General features: G+C 35.7%; 3 protein-coding genes across 4 annotated transcripts; 2 read left to right on the top strand and 1 right to left on the bottom strand.

The window, feature by feature from the left end:
• Positions 1 to 306: 306 nt before the first annotated feature.
• LOC106118139 (uncharacterized) lies at positions 307 to 2,906 on the top strand. The gene is made up of 3 exons (XM_013312697.1): positions 307 to 452; positions 705 to 2,013; positions 2,363 to 2,906. The coding sequence occupies exons 1-3, from the start codon at positions 371 to 373 to the stop codon at positions 2,658 to 2,660; spliced, it is 1,689 nt and encodes a 562-aa protein (XP_013168151.1). The 5' UTR covers positions 307 to 370; the 3' UTR covers positions 2,661 to 2,906.
• A 1,023-nt stretch (positions 2,907 to 3,929) lies between these two features.
• On the bottom strand, positions 3,930 to 10,228 carry Wdfy2 (WD repeat and FYVE domain containing 2). Of its 2 annotated transcripts, XM_013313007.1 has the most exons (9): positions 10,102 to 10,228; positions 9,626 to 9,798; positions 9,102 to 9,282; positions 8,617 to 8,783; positions 8,239 to 8,352; positions 7,781 to 7,906; positions 7,156 to 7,352; positions 6,748 to 6,889; positions 3,930 to 6,093 (listed from the first exon to the last, which is right to left on the bottom strand). In XM_013313007.1, the coding sequence occupies exons 2-9, from the start codon at positions 9,784 to 9,786 to the stop codon at positions 5,925 to 5,927; spliced, it is 1,257 nt and encodes a 418-aa protein (XP_013168461.1). In that variant the 5' UTR covers positions 9,787 to 9,798; positions 10,102 to 10,228; the 3' UTR covers positions 3,930 to 5,924. The 2 variants fall into 2 exon arrangements, with proteins under 2 accessions (XP_013168461.1, XP_013168460.1); XM_013313006.1 differs by lacking the exon at positions 10,102 to 10,228 and having other exon boundaries at positions 9,626 to 9,899.
• A 557-nt stretch (positions 10,229 to 10,785) lies between these two features.
• Positions 10,786 to 18,846, top strand: Got2 (glutamate oxaloacetate transaminase 2). Its single transcript, XM_013312938.1, has 9 exons — positions 10,786 to 11,028; positions 11,502 to 11,658; positions 12,216 to 12,359; positions 14,381 to 14,587; positions 16,109 to 16,204; positions 16,841 to 16,991; positions 17,629 to 17,803; positions 18,053 to 18,203; positions 18,552 to 18,846. The coding sequence occupies exons 1-9, from the start codon at positions 10,937 to 10,939 to the stop codon at positions 18,672 to 18,674; spliced, it is 1,296 nt and encodes a 431-aa protein (XP_013168392.1). The 5' UTR covers positions 10,786 to 10,936; the 3' UTR covers positions 18,675 to 18,846.
• Positions 18,847 to 19,080: the final 234 nt, after the last annotated feature.

Below are 19,080 nucleotides of genomic sequence, written 5' to 3'. Positions count from 1 at the left end.
CCTTTTAGATATCTATTGTTGAAGCCGAAAGTTGTTATTCATGGCAACCAGGACCTACTCGTCACTCGATCACGTTGCATACTTCACAATTTCAAAAGCGCAAGCTTTAACTCCTGACTAATCAATTATTTTCTTAAGTTGACCGAGCAGTTTCATCGCTGTCTTAATATATTTTATTGCATTGATAAAGTTCAGGGTCGCGGTATCGGCGGTCGTTTTCACTCGAGCGTCGGGCGTTCGGCACAACGAGGCGTGTCTAGATTCCTAACTCGGAGGCTGCATCCGGGCCACCGCAGGGATCGAGTTACGCCGGGGCCGGGGGCGTGCGAATGTCAAGGAACCCTCGGCCGCGGCCTCAGTCGCAGCCGACATGTCTGCGCGCGCGCACGCCACACGCGCCTCATACGCGCTGCGTCTGCTCCTGGCCCTCGCGGCGGTAACGCACTACTCTCGTGAGTATATTGCGAAATAACCCCTACCGTAGCACCGCTTTAAATATTCACGAACGACTTAAATGTTATTTTTTGCGCAATACTTTCAACCTTTTTAAATATATTTTTTTATCACCCAATCTAAAATAACGACCAGATACGACAATGAGTCACTTAGTTTTAGAATGTAAATAAGACATGTGTGCAACTAGTTTATAATAATCGACACGTCTAAATCGAGCGCGCGGTGAATCGTTCTGGTTTCCGTTTCAGGCGGAGATGACATAACGTGCGCCCGGGACGGGCTCTACGCCGACTACGACACTGGATGCAGGGAGTACGTCAGATGCACGTCGGGTGCTGTGCGGCGGCGGTACGCGTGCGGCCCGGGCCGGGTGTTCAGCGAGGCGGCGGGTGCGTGCGTTCCCCGCCGCGGTCACCCCTGTATCCGCCGCGAGTGCGCCCCCGCCGACACGCTCGCCTACGCCACCCCCGGCACCGCTTGCCGGCATTACTACCGATGCGAAAACGGCACCGCCGTGGACCACTCCTGCCCCTCGGGCTCGTGGTTCGACCTGGACCGGCAGGCATGCTCGCGCGGCGCCGGTACCTGCTACGAGCCGCTGTGCGCCGGCCTACCGGATGGCGATTATCCAGACTCTTCACATGAATGCAAGCGCACTATGGTATGCCGGGGCGCGGAACTGCGCGCGGTCGCCTCCTGTCCCGGAGGTACCTGCGTCGATCCGTGTCCGCCGCCGCGCTCAGCCGCAATCCCGCTGCCGGCAGGCGATGCGGATTTCTGCTCCGACGAGGTTTGCTCGTCCTTGTGCGAGCAGGCGGCCGACGGCGCCTACGCCGACCGCTCGACGGGCTGTCGAGAATACTTCGTCTGCGAAGCGAGGAGAGTGATCAGACGAGGAGTTTGCGAAACGGGTCTATTATTTTCGAACGGTGGTTGCGAGCCTGTAGGACGCGCCTCCTGTCCGCCGCCAGCGCGGAGCCAGTGTTTCAACCGGCAGGACGGAAGATACCGGGACTGGCGCGACTGTATGTCTTGGTACGACTGCAGGCGAGAGAGAGTCGTGGCCCGCGGGTCTTGCGATTCGGGACTAGTGTTCGACGGTGCGAAATGTGTTCCGTCGAAGACTTTCTCGTGCGAGGGGCCAGAGAAGTCGTCCTCGTGCGAGGGTATGCCGAGTGGGACCTACCAGGATCTCGATTCCAATTGTACGAAATACTACCACTGTGAGGGTTCCCTGCGAACAGTATTGAGGTGTCCGAACGGGTTGATTTACGACGGCGCGCGGTGCTCGCCGGCGGCGCGCTATCTGTGCCCGAGCTTGGACCGGGACTCTTGCTATGGGCGCGCGGACGGGCGATACCGCGCGGGCGACACGGGTTGTCGCGGTTACTACGCATGCGTAGGCGGGGAGAAGGCTGTGTACGCGTGTGCGGTGGGCTTCGTATTCGACGGCGAGAGCTGCGTACCCGCGCGCCGCCACCTCTGCCCCAGCGAGGACTACTCCTGTCTCGGCCTCGCCGATGGCTACCACGCCGAGATCGAAACCAGCTGTCACAGGTAAACTAAGACAATTTCGTATTCTGTAATCAACTTTGAGTAAATTATAAAAAAAATAATAGTGTACCAGTTTAATCCATTCAAATACAGTAACAAAAATAGAAATAAAAAATAGCAAGTCGATAATAAAAAATATTAATAACCAAGACAAGCAAATATCCAAATTAGCATTATTGATTTTGCACCATTTGATAAAGGAAGTACTTTTGATAAACCGAAATATAAAAAGAATACAAATAAAAAACCAGATCGCAAATGAATATCAAACCGTTGCTATAAAGTAATAAATTATTTTCAACATTTTGGACAAGTACGAAATATTCTTCAGTAATGCTTATTTTTATTTCAGATATTTCTACTGCCAAGGGGGTGACCGTTTGGCGACTTTGTCATGTCTCGGAGGCAAAATCTTCGACGGTCACGCATGCGTTGAACCTTCGCGCCACGAATGCGGTGGTCAAAGGACGGACATTGTCGAGAATAGTGATACAAAATGCGAACAGGGTTTCTTCCTTCAACCGGGCACCGAGTGCAAAAGTTATTATTTCTGTGTATTGGGCTCTAGAACTTACCTTAGTTGCCCCGCAGGCCAAGTGTTCAATGGACAAGTGTGTGTACCCAAAAGTCAGTATACGTGCCCGGGCTGAAAGTGTACCGTTAACCCTTTGACCGCTCCTGCTGCCCACGGCTGGTGGAACTGGACCCGTGGAAGGATTCGCAATTAAACGATGTACCTGATACCAAAAGGCTGTGAATATCACTAACATATCTACAGCACTATAGTTAAGTTAAAACCTATCGCTTAAAAGACAGTGTCCAAGTGTTAAGTTTGTTAAGTTTTCTCTATCTACCTCCATAGTAATATTACGAATTTTTCACAATAATACTTAATATAAATTGTATTTATACCTAGTTTGTAATTATTAATAAATAATAAATACATTTTAATACTCAACTTTTTAATTTCTAAAAAATTTTAATTTTTATGGTTTTTTTGTTTTTTCAAATTGGTCAATTTATGACGTAACATCGGTTCATTAGTGTACTTTATAAAAAAAGAAATAACAGTTGTGAGGGTGTTACTTTTTAATATAGTAATAATAAAAAAGCGTTATTTTTTAATTAATTTTATTTGCATATAAACTTTAAGCGACCTATATGTATACATAATATAAAGTGACTATATCTTACAGTGTTAACTTTACAACACACAAATTAAGCTCAGTGAATAAAAAAATATTTAATCTTCTCGATGAAATCGAAGTTTTTTTTTAATAGTTCCGATTAAAATAATATATAATATACACGCTTATATGTTAATCACATCTACAGAAGAACACCAATAACATTTAAGACTAATTAAAAAAAATAACAAATCTAGGACACTAATAAAAAGACGAAAAATATTAAATTTTAACTTTTCAATTTTACACTTTTTTTATAATTATGATTACTAAATATTTTAATGAAAAAAAAATATAATTCCAATTTCAAATTTTTAATAAACAATTAATTAAAAGTAGTCGAAATTTATAAAAACGTGAATAATAAAGAAATTAATATTACTTAAGTAATTTTATTTATTTTCCGTCTTAAATTACATTTCTGAATAATATTTTTATATTTATAGTAAAATAACATTAATTAATATAAGTTAATTAAAATTAATAGCCATACAGCACATTCTTATAGATAATATGAAGTTATTTAATTTATTTTTTATTAAGAAAAATAAGTAATTTGTTCTTTAAACAGCTTGAAATAAAACATGGATTATTTAATAAATCAATATTATGAGCTATTTTCAATATTTTTGAAATTAAAAATGAAGTACAATTTTTATTAAAAATTTTATATAATACAAAAATATTATGTTATACTGAAATTAAATTTTTATTTATGTCTTTAAAATTTATTTATCAACAGTATTAATGTCATTAATAAAGGTATTTTAAAATAATTAAATGCTGCTAATACGTTAAACTAGCGAATTTTAATAAATAAAAAAAATTAAATTAAAAAATATACTGAACAAATCAAACATTATAATGTTTCCAGTATATTTACTAGATATATCTAGATTTAAATGGTTCATACACAAAAAAGCCTTGCAAAATCGTTGCGACATTTCCTTCCATACAATCAAGGATGTGCTCAGAAATATATAGGAATTTTATATACTATATAACGATCAAAGACTATTTAAATGCTAATCAGAAGGTTTTTATTTTATAACTCTCACCTTCTAACCTATGCTGATTTAACGGCATTAGCACATACCTTATTATCATTCATAACTTTGACATATTTATGTAAATAAATAATAAATTTATGTAAATATAGAGAAAAAAAAAGAGAAACAGCGTTGGACTGAATCATAATCGAGTTATTGCCGAATAATTTTATTATAACTTTAAATATATTTAATGCGCAAACATTTAGCGAATTTATCACCATGATTGGCATATAAATATTTTAATGTATGGTACTGAATGACAGAAAAACTTTATCAAAGTTTACAAAAAAAAAATATAATAATATTTTTATTTACTGGCGATGTTACCAGATAAAATATAAACGAAATATATTTCAATATCACCAACATACCTTCAGTGTTGCCATAACAAACTATAAAGTGTTGCCAACTGTATAAAAAAAGGAAGTATATTATGACATTCGTCATAATAATATTGATTTATCTACACACATGTCTACGCGAACATTAAGACATCAACATTATTATCCTGAAAGATTCAGTCTTACAATAGATAAATAAAAAATAATCTTACAGAAAAAACCTTCGTTGGACCATAAACATTAACACTAATAAAAAAAAACATTAAAACCCTTCGTACACAGGGGAACGTATACTTCAAAACTCGGCGATTTTAGTCGATAAGACACACGTCGCCGATATTTTGTTTATTCCAAGTCCCAGTCGCTCGCTACCTGTTTGTCAAGATCGTCGTAAGAACAGTCACAATCCAACGATTCGCGTTGACGATTCCATGTTGTAGGTTAGGATCGCGCGTTACACGATGCTCGCGACACAAGTATCCATTATTAGTATCGAATACTTACGTTTCTCGTGTACGAAGGGCAAACACCAAAATGGTGTCTTAAGTTTCACACAATGACATCGCAAGCTTTTACTAGTATGAAATATTGTCGAAGTTTTTACATATATCTGTTTTTTTTCTATGCAATTACTATACAGATCTACTTATTAATAATTTTAACATATGGACGTTACGGTCCAATTATTTAGCACTTATTTTATGAGCAATTCAAATTGCCTACAATATTTGAAATTTTATATGAAGAACACTGATTAGGCAAAACTAGGCAAAACAGAAATAATTTTGCTGGATTAAATAAAAAAAAATCGTAATGTAATTTTTAGGATTAATGCACAAGTAAAAACTTTCTAAATAATAATCCTATATGATCAGCTTGGAATGTTTCACTTCATCAGTGCTCCCAATATAAAAACTATAATATCTATATAAATATTTTTAACAGGACGAAAATGAAAATGATCGAGTGCTAATAAATATAAGATTAAACATAGAGATCTTTAACTAATACATCCCAAAGCATTAAACAATCCATTTTACGAGCCATTTTTTTTATCTAGACGATGTTAGAACGCCGAATTACTTTGTGGACACACTAGGACACAAACTTAAAAAAATACAAAAAAATCATATATTTTATGTGTGTTTTTATAGCCTAAACAATAAATCTATTTAAACGAATTACAATCCATTCCTATTATTCAGGCTTACAGTTTTTTTTCAAGATAAATACAAACCATAGCTCGTCTCCTACAATGTGTCCTTACAAACATCCGACGTCACCCAGCACTGGAAGTTCGACTTTAATACAATATGAATAAGATTGAATACCGGCTAATGTTCGCTGGTACCAGGTCGAGGTGCGGGCGCGAGTAACACGCCCGCATCCCATACTTTAACGACGCGGTCCTTGCCCGCAGTGCACAGTCGGCCTGTCGCCTCGTCCACGTACAGAGACGCCACCGCGTGCTTCATGTCGTGGAACGAAGCTAAGGACTCGCGGCTGCAAATTATACTATACTAATATATATGATCACACCAACACAGTCACATCTCTAACTCATAAGGTCATATGTCCAACGAAAAGGGTTACATCTACAACAGTTGTATATCCGACAAAAATAGTTGCATCTATTACTCATTTTACTATTATAAATGCGAATGTTTAGGTGGATGGATGAATGTTTGAAAGTATCTCCAGAATGGCTGAACAGAAGAACACATAGGCTATTAATTAAGTTCTTAATTCCGCGCGGACGGAGTCGCGGGCGACAGCTAGTATTGTCATATAACCAACAAAACCAGTAATATACTTTGTGTGTGAAAGATGTAACTCTTTACGTCGCTTAGATCGATATTTGATATTGGTAGGCTGCTGGCAAACAGCTTAAACCTTATATATTCCTAACGGAAATATTGAAGTTAATTAATGAATGCTAAGTGCGTCCCTTAGTGCGGATAGCCTGGATAGTGTAGAATATAGTCTTGTAGACATCAAAAAGGCACCATTGTTACATTTACTATATTTAAGAATTTTAGCGTAAGATTATTTTTCATTTGCGATTGTAATAAAAAAATAAGAGTTATATTGGAATTGTTTACACGTAAATAGACCAATTTAAATAGTTCATACAGAAAGATGTAGATTTATACTCACGGTTCATGTCTCAACGTTTCATAGCACGCGGTGCAGACACGCTGCGGGAACTCGAACCCCATGACGGGCAGCGGCAGCCGGTGTGGAGAGCACGGCCCGCACACCGCCGCACCGCACCACCGGCAGTGGTGCTGACGGAGACCTACAACAAACATACAGACATGCACTAATCAAAGACATACAATACTGTAAACTGAAACTAATCGTTTTCATTTAAAAACAAATTTAAGAAATGAGAATCGTAAGATTAATATTATTAAGAGGAACGATTTGATTTGTTTGAATAGGCTCCGAAATTACTGAATTAATTACATTATTTAAAAACTACACTATCTTCGGGAAACATAGGCATATCGCAGGAAAATATATCGTTAAAAAATATGTTCTTTGTCCTGTAATAAATCCTACCAATCTGTTTCTTCTCCATCATAGCGCGCACGTTCCATATGAAGGGCGCGCGGCAGAGCTGGCAGAGGTCGGCCTCGCGCCACGCCGGAGTCTCGCGCCGCCGCACCCCCATCTCCCACACGCCCAGCGCCCCGTCCTCACCCGCGGACACCAGCCGCTCACACCCGCCCACGTACCACAGACCGGTCACTTTGTTACTGAAAATGTTACATCACAACTTCAGCCTTGTCACTTTGTCATTTCCTTCATAACATGACAACTTCAGCACCGTCACATTGCTGCTGTTATCATCTTTAGTTCCAATATCAAAGTGACTGTTACCCATAAACAACTACAATGAGTTACAATCTTGGGGATATATCGCCTGCCCTAAATGGATATAACAGGACTGCTAATAATGTCAGTTTCCTTCCTATTTAGCAATAGTAAGAACATAATTAACGTTGAAACCTAACAATCAGTACTTGTAAAGTTAGACATATTCAACCTCTTTGGCTAACAAAGATGACAAACTGGCCACTGATATTGCTCATTTCATTTAGTGAAAATCGGTGAGTAAAAAATATTAATAACAAATGACAAAAATATTTATTATATCATTTTAAAAACTTAAAACAACACATACCTATGTCCTTGTAACTCATAAGCAGTTCCCTTCTGACCACCGATATCCCACACTATAATAGTCTGATCGAAAGAACCGCTAAATAACAACTGAGGTATTGGCGCCCAATTAAGTACACGAACTGATCTGTAAAGAAAACTGACTTTACAGAAATATGTTTTTGATATTATCAAAAGAGGAAAAGCAAGCAGTCAAAATTTACACGAACATGTTCCCCTTCTTTGTTACTAATATTATAAATGCATATGTTTAGATGGATGGATGTTTGTTTGAAGGTATGTCCGGAGCGGCTCAATGAATTTGTATGAAATTTGATGCAGATGTAGAAAATAGTCTGGAAGAACACATAGGCTACTTATTAAGTTTCAATTTAAATTCGCGCGGACGGAGTCGCAGGTGACAGCTAGTTATGTAATAAAGTTATGTACAAGTAAATATAATTATATAATACTAGTTACCCTGTATGTCCTTTTAAAGTAGTGACTAGTGCTGCACCGTTGTTGTCCAATTTCAGCATTGTTATCAAGCCACTGTAATCGCCGACGAACGCGTATTTTGACTGAGAATCAAATCTGAATTACGAGTTCAGGAAATTAAACATTCAATATTTCAAAAGGTATAAATAAACAATTGTGACTTTCTAAAGACTAACACACGTAAGTAGTATAATTTTAAATAACGAATGTTTTTTTTTCTTACAAAATACGGAGCTAACTCAAATGATTCGTAGATCTCTTGCCTAACTTATCACACATTTAATCATTTTACATCTCAATAATTTTATGTCATATCTATAATACCATTATCTTAAATAACATAACATTTACAAAGGATACTGCAAAGCGGTACACCACGCTTCAAAGGAGTATCCACCAATCCTGCGGCCTGTCTCACTACAATGATACGCAAATAGCTTGTCCCGACTGACAGAGAGGACCCATTCACAGCTCAGAGAGAACACCACAGCGGTCACCCTCGCTGTATGTGCTAAATATTCACGAGTCTGGAAAAAGTTCATAAAAAATAAACACATCTGTTATGTACAGAGGGAGTTGCATGTTTATGAGTGTTATATATATTTGTAAGTAAGCATTATTACATCATCCTATTTAGTCCATTTACTAGGATACAATATGTATGTTGTCTAAAAACATATTACACAATACAATGTTGTTTGTAACGGACCAACATAGTCTTATCATCTTAACATAGTGCTATCCAATTTGCTACACAGTAATGCTTTTAGATAAAAATATAGTATATATCAACATGTCTAGAACATAATTCAAAAAAAAAATATTCCAAGGTTACTTTAACTCACAGGATTTATTCTATTGCAATCCATTGCAAGTGTGAACTCTGAAATAGTTCCATTCTCCTGACCAATGAATAGTTGCCGAGTCTCCGGAGTGTAGAACATTGATGTGCACCCAGATGGCATGTACTGACAGATGCTGGGCCAATACTGTCCAGAGTCACGCTTTAACCATACTCGTACAGTCCTATAAAATATAATAGCAATACTAACTTTATTATAATTTATACTAATTGGAATGTAATAATTTGCAGTAATAGTATATTCTTCCCTGATGATCTAATACATTTCTCAGTAGTTAGTATTATCATATACTTACATTTACATTACTAATGTGAAAAACCAGTAGACAATCGTCAAACATGTATGTAGAATAAGTCTTTAACGGTTTACTACCGGTTGAAAATAGGTCGTCTTATGAGGGTACCTTATTTATTTTTCAGCAATATCACTAGCACTATATGGTCTTAAGAGGTGCATGAATAGATATGAAAGTAGTATGATTAGGATCAATTAAAAGATATGCTTACTTATCATCACAAACGCTAATAACTCCATCCTCGCCAGGTATCACGACAGCAGCATTAACATCGTCGGTGCAACCTTCGAGTTTGCTTAAAAGTGCTGGTTTTTTTGTTGTAGAAAATCTATCATTGGGTGTTCTCGGTGCAGGCTTAATTTCAGCAGCCATATTTTTCAATTACTACGGCAAATAAACACTTATTTCGTCACTACTTCTGTAGAAAAGTAAACGTCATAATAAAATTGACATTCCGTCATTCCGTCCGGCCTTAATCTATGGTTTTGTTTTGTGTCAATATAGATTACAAAAATTGAATAAACGTTGTCTATTCGTATTATAAATGTATTGATTTTGTTTAAACTACCTACTACCCCATTTATTTTTATTTAGATTTAACTTGTGATGAAGGTAAAGTTTAAATGTATTTAATCATCCACCTAATTAACTATAAAGTGCATTATAAGCAAATCTTGTTTAGGTTACCTGTATTGTTGGCTAGTACTGAAAACGATGATTTTCAAAGAATTTAGTAGTATATAAAGCTTTATCGTGTTAAATATAGTTTAAATATCAAAATTATTGAATTTCGTAAATATAGCTTATGCTATTATACAAATTACAATTCTTCGAATATTGACCTTTCAGCGACATTGACGCATTCACCAATCACAAAAGTACATACAGAGACAGCCATACATAATTTAACTTGTTCAAATGACATATTATCGTCCTTCTCTTTCTGTTTGTTGAAAATGGAGAAAAATAGAGATGACACATGTTTTTCTGCATATGTCTCGGCAATGAAAACCCAGGGAAAAAGTATTCATATGTTGCCGTTACTAAAATTATTCCTTATGTTTAGGACGAGCTAAACTAAAATTAGATAACTATACAGTATAACAAATGTGTTCGTTCTTATTGTTTACCATATGCCCAGAACTTCGTTGTCTCGATACTTGCATTTTTATAATTTGTCGTCCATAACATTCTCTGTAATAAAACAGAGACCACACTATGTATTAATATCGATACAAGTGAAATAAATTGATAATAAAATATTGAAATAAGACATGTTAATAAACGATAATTGCAAAGAGTATATAATTGTCTGGTTGAATTAGGGAAATCGAAATTTTAGTATCTGGCAATAATTCTTATCAGTCAAACTCAAACAATTTTTCCACCATATTTCATTCATTCAGCAATTTGCAAAATTGCAGACTTTGGTGTAGTATTAATTTAATTTAAATTCCTAGTAGCCGCCGACGGGCATATTCAATTCAACATTCTCTGCTGACGAGGGTCGACCAGTATTAAAATGAGTCAAGTACTAAAAAATTTAACAGTCCAAGTACTGAAAAACAAAAATGCGGATAATATATTCGGTGGCTTGGCTGTCAGAGCTGGAAGGTATGGTACCGGCATTTATGATTATTTACGTAACAAAGTTAATACAGTATTATTTTTGCAAGAAATACGTTTTTAAGAATCTTATTGCGAATAAAAAATGGCGTGCATGCACGTGTTTTGTTTCCTTTTTGTTTTATAGGATTCCAATAAGATATTGACATATGACATGACATAAAAATTAACATAATAACATATGATGAAAGGTTTTTACCTTTCTTTTAAGATTCTTGTTTAGTTCTTTTAAATTATATTCTGTAGTCATAGTAAGAATATAATATAACAAAAGATAAAATAGAAAAATATTAAATTCTTAACCAAGAACTCGTGTTTTGTTTTATCCACCAAAAAGTGTCATATAAAGTGGAGTTTAAAGAAATTATGTACGCGCATTTTAATAATATTTCTTAATTGTATAGTATATAATTTTTATACTTTGTCAGAAAATATTAGTATTTTTTTTATGTTTTTTTAAGTACCTGGTGGAACAATGTAGAAATGGGTCCACCTGATGTCATTTTGGGCATTACTGAAGCATACAAAAGGGATAATGACCCAAATAAAGTTAACTTAGGAGTGGGAGCCTACAGAGATGATGAAGGGAAACCATTTGTATTGCCTTCAGTAAGAAAGGTGTGTTTTACTTCAAACATTTTTATGTTCTAAACAGTATATATATAATGTATTTTGATGGGTATTATATAGGTTACTATGCCTTTTCCATTTTTTTTCCTTTTCTTCTTTATAAGCAAGTAAATTTTTCCACTGTATCTGCATGCAAATATTTTCAACTTTAGATATAATTGGCCTTATATAAACTATCTTTTTTATGAATAATTTATTATATGTGTGTTTAATTATAACAATGATGATAAAGATTTTAAACAGAAAAAAAAATTTAAAAAGTACATTGTTTGTTAAAAATATAACATATTTTTTATTGTAGACCTGTTTATCTAATCTTTTATTTGCAAATTTCATTGTACTTGACTAGATATAGATTAATAAATATAAAAGAAGTGCTTTTATCTTGTGATATTTGAAAGATTAACTGTCAGATATTAAACATTTAATGTCTCAGACTACATTTAAGTACCACTTTTATCTTTAATTATCTTAAGAAGATCGGAAATTCATTAATAATAAAAAAGGCCTAATGGTATAATAAAATAAATGTATTTTACATACAGGCAGAGGAAATCATCTACAACAAATGTCTGAATCATGAATATGCCCCGATCGGCGGAGAGGCAAGCTTCACAAATGCCGTTGCAAAGCTTGCATTCGGCGAAGACTGTCCCGTTTTACAAGAAAAATCAAATTGCACAGTACAAGTAAGTAAATTATAACCTTTTTAAAATAGATAACATGTGCCTAGTTGTAATTCAGTGCTGCATTGTTCTCTTAATTCAAGATTGTAACGGAAGAAATATAGTTCTTTTCAAATGTAATGGCGGCTCAAGGTCAACGGGGCGCTGCCCACAATACCTTTCCCCTGCATGTTAATATGCACACGTAAAATTGTGTTCTGTGCAGCGATACGCGAAGTAGAGCTGCTAAGATATGTGAAAATTATTGTATCCATACAAATATTTCTTTCAAACACAAGTATTTATATAATAGTTGACCTTTGTTAACAAGTTTTTGTTATTAACAAGCAATCAGAACAATGTAAGAGAAATTATGTTAAGTTTACTTTTTAAATTATTTTCATTATTGCAATGTTTGGATGGAAGCCAGAATCAATAGAAGAAAAATATAAAAACATTGTATTTTTCTTAAGTATTTGAAAACATGCAACAATGTGTGTTATATAAATATCATTGTTATGTAATGATTTATATTTAAAAATGGTTATGTAATATGAATGTTTATTTGTAATAAGTCAATGATCTGTTTATATCAATGGGTAATGTTGGATTAGATCCAGATTACATAGGTCAAGATAATTCAAAACATACAATGTATATGACTTAATATTATCAGAAATGTGTTGTTAATGCCACCATTAGGTTGTTATGCCACCTTAAACTTCTTTAATAGCAAAAAAAATGATATTTACGTTTTTGCATTTCGTCTGTCGAAAAACATGTCTAAAAATAATCAAATAATTAAAGCCACACTGCGTCTTGTCATTATCAAATTTGTGATATTACCCTAGGTAGGGTGGGGTCAAAAAATCACGATATTCGTCTGAATAATTTATATATATATATGTTTTTGTATAAATCATACAAGCAAATGATAGCATGGTCTTATGACCGAGAAGGACATTGTAGTCAAATGATTTTCTTCCTGCAGTAGTGTCTTGTGACTGTAACACTGAAGTCAATAAATAGTTGACTATCAAATTGATAGCGCATTAAAAATGGCTTAGCAACTACGCATTAGTTACCTAAGAATGTAAGATCTATTTTAGGTGTAATCTAGTTTTCGTCTGAAACACGTCATTTAATAATGTGACGTATACTCGAATGCATAAGAAACTTGATTATGCAACTTTTATATAGCATATTTTTAAGTATCATCGATTTTTAATTTATGCTGAATTTATAAAACATTTTGAGTTGGTTGCTATTATTACTTAACTAGTTGTCGCTAGTGATTCCGTCCGTGCGAAATACCATCCATCTAAACACTCGCATTTATAATATTAATAAGATATGTAATTCAAGTAAATTAGTAATGAAATCGATGTTTTTCTAATGTTATTTAAAACTTGGTAAGATTTAAATTCCTACGAGATTATCTTAGTCTTAAATTGAAAAAAAATTACGATTTAATTGTTAACGAAAAATGATGCCTCTCGGTCGTTTATTGCTTCCTTTAGGGTTGATACTTTGCCTAAAGTATAAAAAACTACAAATGTATATTGAATAAAAGTCTCATTTTCTATGGATGTTTATCCCAATAAAGACATGGTAACAAGTTTAAAATTGTTTTCATTGGTGCATCCGTTTGTCTATTATAATGCCGGGTTGCCTTGACGATCATTCAGCACTATTTCGGACGGGGCAATACGCCAATACTATTTTTGAATCTATTCCTATATAATGTATGTATATAGCATAGTAAACATGTATCAATGTGCGATTTGAAGTAACATAGATAAAAGAAAAACATGACACGAAGAGTTATAGATAAGAATTTTCTAGGAATATGTTTTGGATATGTGTAAAATTGTATAGAAGATGCCAAAAAGGGTTAGGCCCTTTCATTTCAATTCAACGGAATACGGCAAAATAATGATGCTGTAGCAAATTCTGGTATCCATTATTTATATTATATGACTCGAATTGAATTAAAAACGAAACAATTTTTAGGGTAAATTATTTTATTTTCTCTTTCATTTTAGACGTTGTCCGGCACAGGCGCTCTGCGTCTCGGCTTTGAATTCATAATGAAGCACTACGCCAAGAATAAGGAAGTGTGGATGCCGAACCCGACATGGGGTAACCACCCTCAGATCTGCAATACGCTGAACATCCCCCACAAGAAGTATCGCTACTACGACGCCAATACACGCGGCTTCGACCTTACTGGAGCTCTTGAAGATATCTGCGTAAGTGTTTGTTTTGTACTTCCTCTAATATACACATTTAAGCCACTGTCACTAAATATTCTTTTATTATTTCTCTAGCTGTTGTCTGCGACTCTGTCCGCTAGGAATTAAGAAATAAAACTTAATAAGTAGTATATGTGTTCTTCCAGACTATGTTCTGCATGTATATCAAATCAGCGAGATCCGTTCAGACATTCTGTAGATACCTTCAAACAAACAAACATCCATCCATCTAAACATTCAAATTTATAATATTAGTAAGATTCGGCACCGTGATTGGCTTAATTTTATGAAAGTCACCATGATGCACGTATTATGTCGTATCTTTAAAAATTATTTTTTATTGATTTAATAATGCGTCACTATTGAAGGAATTATTTTCAACGTAAAAGGAAAAACATGCTTATTGGCATTGATTACAAAATGCCTTGTGTCTTAAGTTTATATATTTTTTCACATGTTCTATAAAAACAAGCTCGTTAAGATAATAAAAGCAGTTTTAATATAACAATTACATAACATGTTGTCTTAAATATGTGATTGTTTACGCGAACTAAATTAACGTCATATAAAAGATAATTAACTAGGTCTTTATGTTGGGGTCAAAATTAATCATTAAAAACAATTTTTCAACATTTATAAATAATTACAAATATAAATAAGTACGGGTACAATTTCTACTTAAACCATTTTATAATATACAGTCATATTTGGATCAAAGAAATCCTTAACTTTCGTTAGTTAATTGTGTCCTAAAGCCATTAATTGATTGCCACTGATGACACTCTATAGCAGTCTTTCCCAAAGAGGGCGATAACGCTCCCTAGTGGGCGCTGCAGGTCTCAAGTTGCGGGTTATACTAAAAGTTTCGTTTAGAATTCTACTCAACTAATAGCCTTACCACTTACTAGATTTTTCGTATTCTTTGCCTAGTTTTTGTTACGGTACAGGCAGTATAGTTAATTTCTAGTAAATTTTACTATTTTAACAATAACAGTTTAATAGATTACGTATGATAAACTAGATATAACCGCATTAAATCGGCCCACCCTCGCGCGGTATCTCAGATATGTTCGTCAGATAGTTGCCACGCTGTTCCTACGTGATCGTCGGATGATTGATAATGGAAGATTGAATAATTTATGTAATCTCATAATAACGTACGCTAATAGTTATCAAATAAGCTGATAGCCTTTTTTATTAGTCTTTATTAACAATATGTTAACTCATGAATGGATGGTTAAACTAATTACTACCTCAAATAATGAAGTCAATTAAACCTTATGATCCTTAGCTATCGCCTGCAACTCCACCAGCGTGGAATTAAAAAAAAAACTCAGTAACCTTTGTGTTCTTCCACACTATGTCCTATATGTATTCCAAATTTCATCGAGATCCGTTCAATCGTGGAGATATCTTCAAACAAACATCCATTTATCCATCTAATCATTCGCTTTTATAATGTTAGTAAAATAGGAGTACTCCTCACGATCTTTGTTGCCATTTGTGCCTTGTTTACAGAAAATTCCGGAAGGATCTATAATTCTGCTGCACGCGTGCGCTCACAACCCCACCGGCGTCGACCCGCGCCCCGCAGACTGGGAACAACTCTCCCAGGTATGTGGTACTTAACGTACACAATGTAACCGTAACGAAATATGGGCACATTTGAAGGATAACGAAGCAAAGTTACCCCAAAAGTAACCACAATTAACAATTTATACTAAAACTCTTCGGAAGTTTGAGATTTGTCTTGTCTGTCTTAGGATTCGATTATGGTCCTATTAAGTCGGATTTATTCTTTCCTTATCGTAATTTGTTCTTTGATGATGTGTGATTGCTTTATCTTTATTATCACTTGGATTAGATAAACGAACATTGAAAATGACCTTTAAAGGTCATGATTGTGGTAAACGTGAGATGAAAGGGAAGAATTGATTAATTAACACGATATTTAGAATATAAGTAAATGACGTTACGTCTAATATTACTTCCAAACATTGAGCTGAATGTGTAAAACCGAAAACAACTTGTGATTGGGACATTTATTCTTTTAAAAAGACGACAGATAAAATTATAACAATTTTATTGTTATAAGTGTCAATTTAAAGATATGTGTGATGTCAACCAACTAACCACACTAACCCAGTGCGGGTGCGGGCTGTAGTTATGGCCTAGTCCTAACTTAGGGTAGGTTTCGAGACTCCGAGCTGATGATGAAATATGTTAACACAACATGTATGATATGTGCAGGCTATAAAGCAGCGCAACCTGTTCCCGTTCTTCGACATGGCGTACCAGGGCTTCGCCACCGGCAGCGTGGACAACGACGCCTTCGCCGTGCGACAATTCGTCAAGGACGGCCACCAGGTCACACTGGCGCAGAGCTTCGCTAAAAATATGGGTAAAACGATAATATTTTGGAAAAAAAAATGAAAAAACGTAGCATTGCATTATAAAACCTTTGTCTACAAGAACACCAAAGTATACGGAATTTAGGTTACAAAATACACATATTTTAAGTTAGTAGAACATTCCTAAAGAAGCAAATTTTATGGGTTAAACAAGATGAAATAAGTAAGCCTTAACATTATGGCTTACTTATTCCATCTTGCATTTATATATAATAAACCCATTGACCCCGTTATCAGATTGGCGTCAGTTTTTGTTATAAATTATCGTCATTATTTATTACTTTTGTATGGAAAATGTTTGTGTATATCGGTTCAATGGCTTATTATCAGCGGTTAAGTAACTTTTAGAATAAACGTCACAAGCAAACGAGTGTATCAAATTATACTCGTTACCTAGTAGTTATAACTCATTGTATTCGGTTCCTATTATGCCTTTTTATTATTACGTTACTAACCGTGGGTTTCTTAGACCAAAAACACCGTTTAATACATATTATAACTGTTTTATCAAAGATAAAAGACAGGGATGGAATTTACAGAAATTTAGATCTCTGAAACCAACAGCGAGTCAGTCAATTTTACAGTGTAGTTGTTTGATATTTAATAATTTTTAATGTGTTATGTCAGGGTTGTACGGTGAGCGTGCGGGCGCGCTGACGATGCTGTGCGGGGACGCGGAGTCCGCGGCCAAGGTGATGTCGCAGGTGAAGATCATGATCCGCACCATGTACTCCAACCCCCCGCTGCACGGCGCACGCATCGTGCAGGAGATTCTCAACAATGCAGAGCTCAAGCAGATGTGGTAAGTGTACATAGTATTTTTTTGTTGGAACATATTACTTGTGCTCGTTAAATCGCAGAGAAAAAAAACATATAAGTAATCAAGTATAGTACATTTCAGATATATTGGCGACTCTTAAGTTACTGCGGAAGGGTAATTCGCAGCGCGCCGATGACCTTTAGTCGCTAAGATATTTGAATAAAAGTACACAATAGTTCGGTGTACGAATATGTACAAATATATAATCTCTGTCTGTCCTTTGTATGCAAGGTTGTGCGACGTGAAGCTGATGGCGGACCGCATCATCTCGATGCGCAAGCAGCTGCGCGAGGGCATCGAGAAGGCGGGCAACCCGCACCGCTGGGCGCACATCACTGACCAGATCGGCATGTTCTGCTTCACAGGACTCAAGCCTGACCAGGTCTACCGTTATTTTATATTAGAAAACATACAAATTATACAGTATTATGAAAAAATACCACGACCATATAAAAGAAACCCGTCAAGTGGAAGCAAATCTTTGTGCACTCTGACAAGTGTGTGTAGTGGAGGACAAATTTTAGTCCTTTCCCTTTCCACTCTTTTCTTATAAGGCAAAGGTAGGAAGTGGATTTGACGGAGAAAACTCCTAATAAGCGTCGTATTCGCCGACTATAGGTGTCGCTTTCATATTTCGACAAATTTAAGTGGCTCGTTCATTTGCCACTTGATTATTTAAAAAAATGTTTTGTTTTTTTCTCCTACTAAATGCTTGAAATGTATTTTCCAGGTGGCGCGCCTCACCAAAGAGTTCCACATCTACTTGACGAAGGACGGGCGCATCTCAGTGGCGGGCGTGTCCTCAAAGAACGTGCAGTACGTCGCCGATGCCATCCACAAGGTCACCGCGTAGCCGAATCTCGACCTTGCTGACATACACATAGGACACACCACACAGCCACTAGCGGAGTGCAATATTTATTGCCAATTATTTAATTAGCATGCAAACGTTTATTTTTTATTTTAATCTATACATATCTATGCCATTTAATGTTTAGTGTTTATATAATAAATACTAAATGATATTACAGACTATTATTATTCCCCTTCGTAATGAAGTTTCTCGATTTTTTTTATAAAAAAATGGTATAGCCGTTGAGGTTATTCAAGAAAAACGATATGAATCTGTATATTTAAACTGTTTATTGTTAATATAAGTAGATAAAGTAAACTCGATGCCAAAACGTAGAAATTGTATTAACATTTTCGCAAGTGATTCTATGACTGAACTAAATACTAGGCAAAATATTTACAGCTGA

This window comes from Papilio xuthus, unplaced genomic scaffold, assembly GCF_000836235.2.
Source record: "Papilio xuthus unplaced genomic scaffold, Pxut_1.1 DF827597.1, whole genome shotgun sequence".
NCBI classification, from domain to species: domain Eukaryota; kingdom Metazoa; phylum Arthropoda; class Insecta; order Lepidoptera; family Papilionidae; genus Papilio; species Papilio xuthus.
Note: the sequence above shows the minus strand (reverse complement) of the source record. Positions and strands in the feature narration are given on the sequence as shown.

Excerpts from the sequence above, each read along its gene's own strand:
- LOC106118139 (XM_013312697.1), top strand. The coding sequence starts at position 371 with ATGTCTGCGCGCGCGCACGCCACACGCGCCTCATACGCGCTGCGTCTG. Across the intron at positions 453-704 it reads GGCGGTAACGCACTACTCTC|GCGGAGATGACATAACGTGC; the intron begins GTGAGTATATTG and ends TTTCCGTTTCAG. Across the intron at positions 2,014-2,362 it reads ATCGAAACCAGCTGTCACAG|ATATTTCTACTGCCAAGGGG; the intron begins GTAAACTAAGAC and ends TTTTTATTTCAG.
- Wdfy2 (XM_013313007.1), bottom strand. The coding sequence starts at position 9,786 with ATGGCTGCTGAAATTAAGCCTGCACCGAGAACACCCAATGATAGATTT. Across the intron at positions 8,784-9,101 it reads ATTGCAATAGAATAAATCCT|ACTCGTGAATATTTAGCACA; the intron begins GTGAGTTAAAGT and ends AACTTTTTCCAG. Across the intron at positions 6,890-7,155 it reads GATGGAGAAGAAACAGATTG|GTCTCCGTCAGCACCACTGC; the intron begins GTAGGATTTATT and ends TGTTTGTTGTAG.
- Got2 (XM_013312938.1), top strand. The coding sequence starts at position 10,937 with ATGAGTCAAGTACTAAAAAATTTAACAGTCCAAGTACTGAAAAACAAA. Across the intron at positions 11,659-12,215 it reads TATTGCCTTCAGTAAGAAAG|GCAGAGGAAATCATCTACAA; the intron begins GTGTGTTTTACT and ends TTTTACATACAG. Across the intron at positions 18,204-18,551 it reads CAGGACTCAAGCCTGACCAG|GTGGCGCGCCTCACCAAAGA; the intron begins GTCTACCGTTAT and ends TGTATTTTCCAG.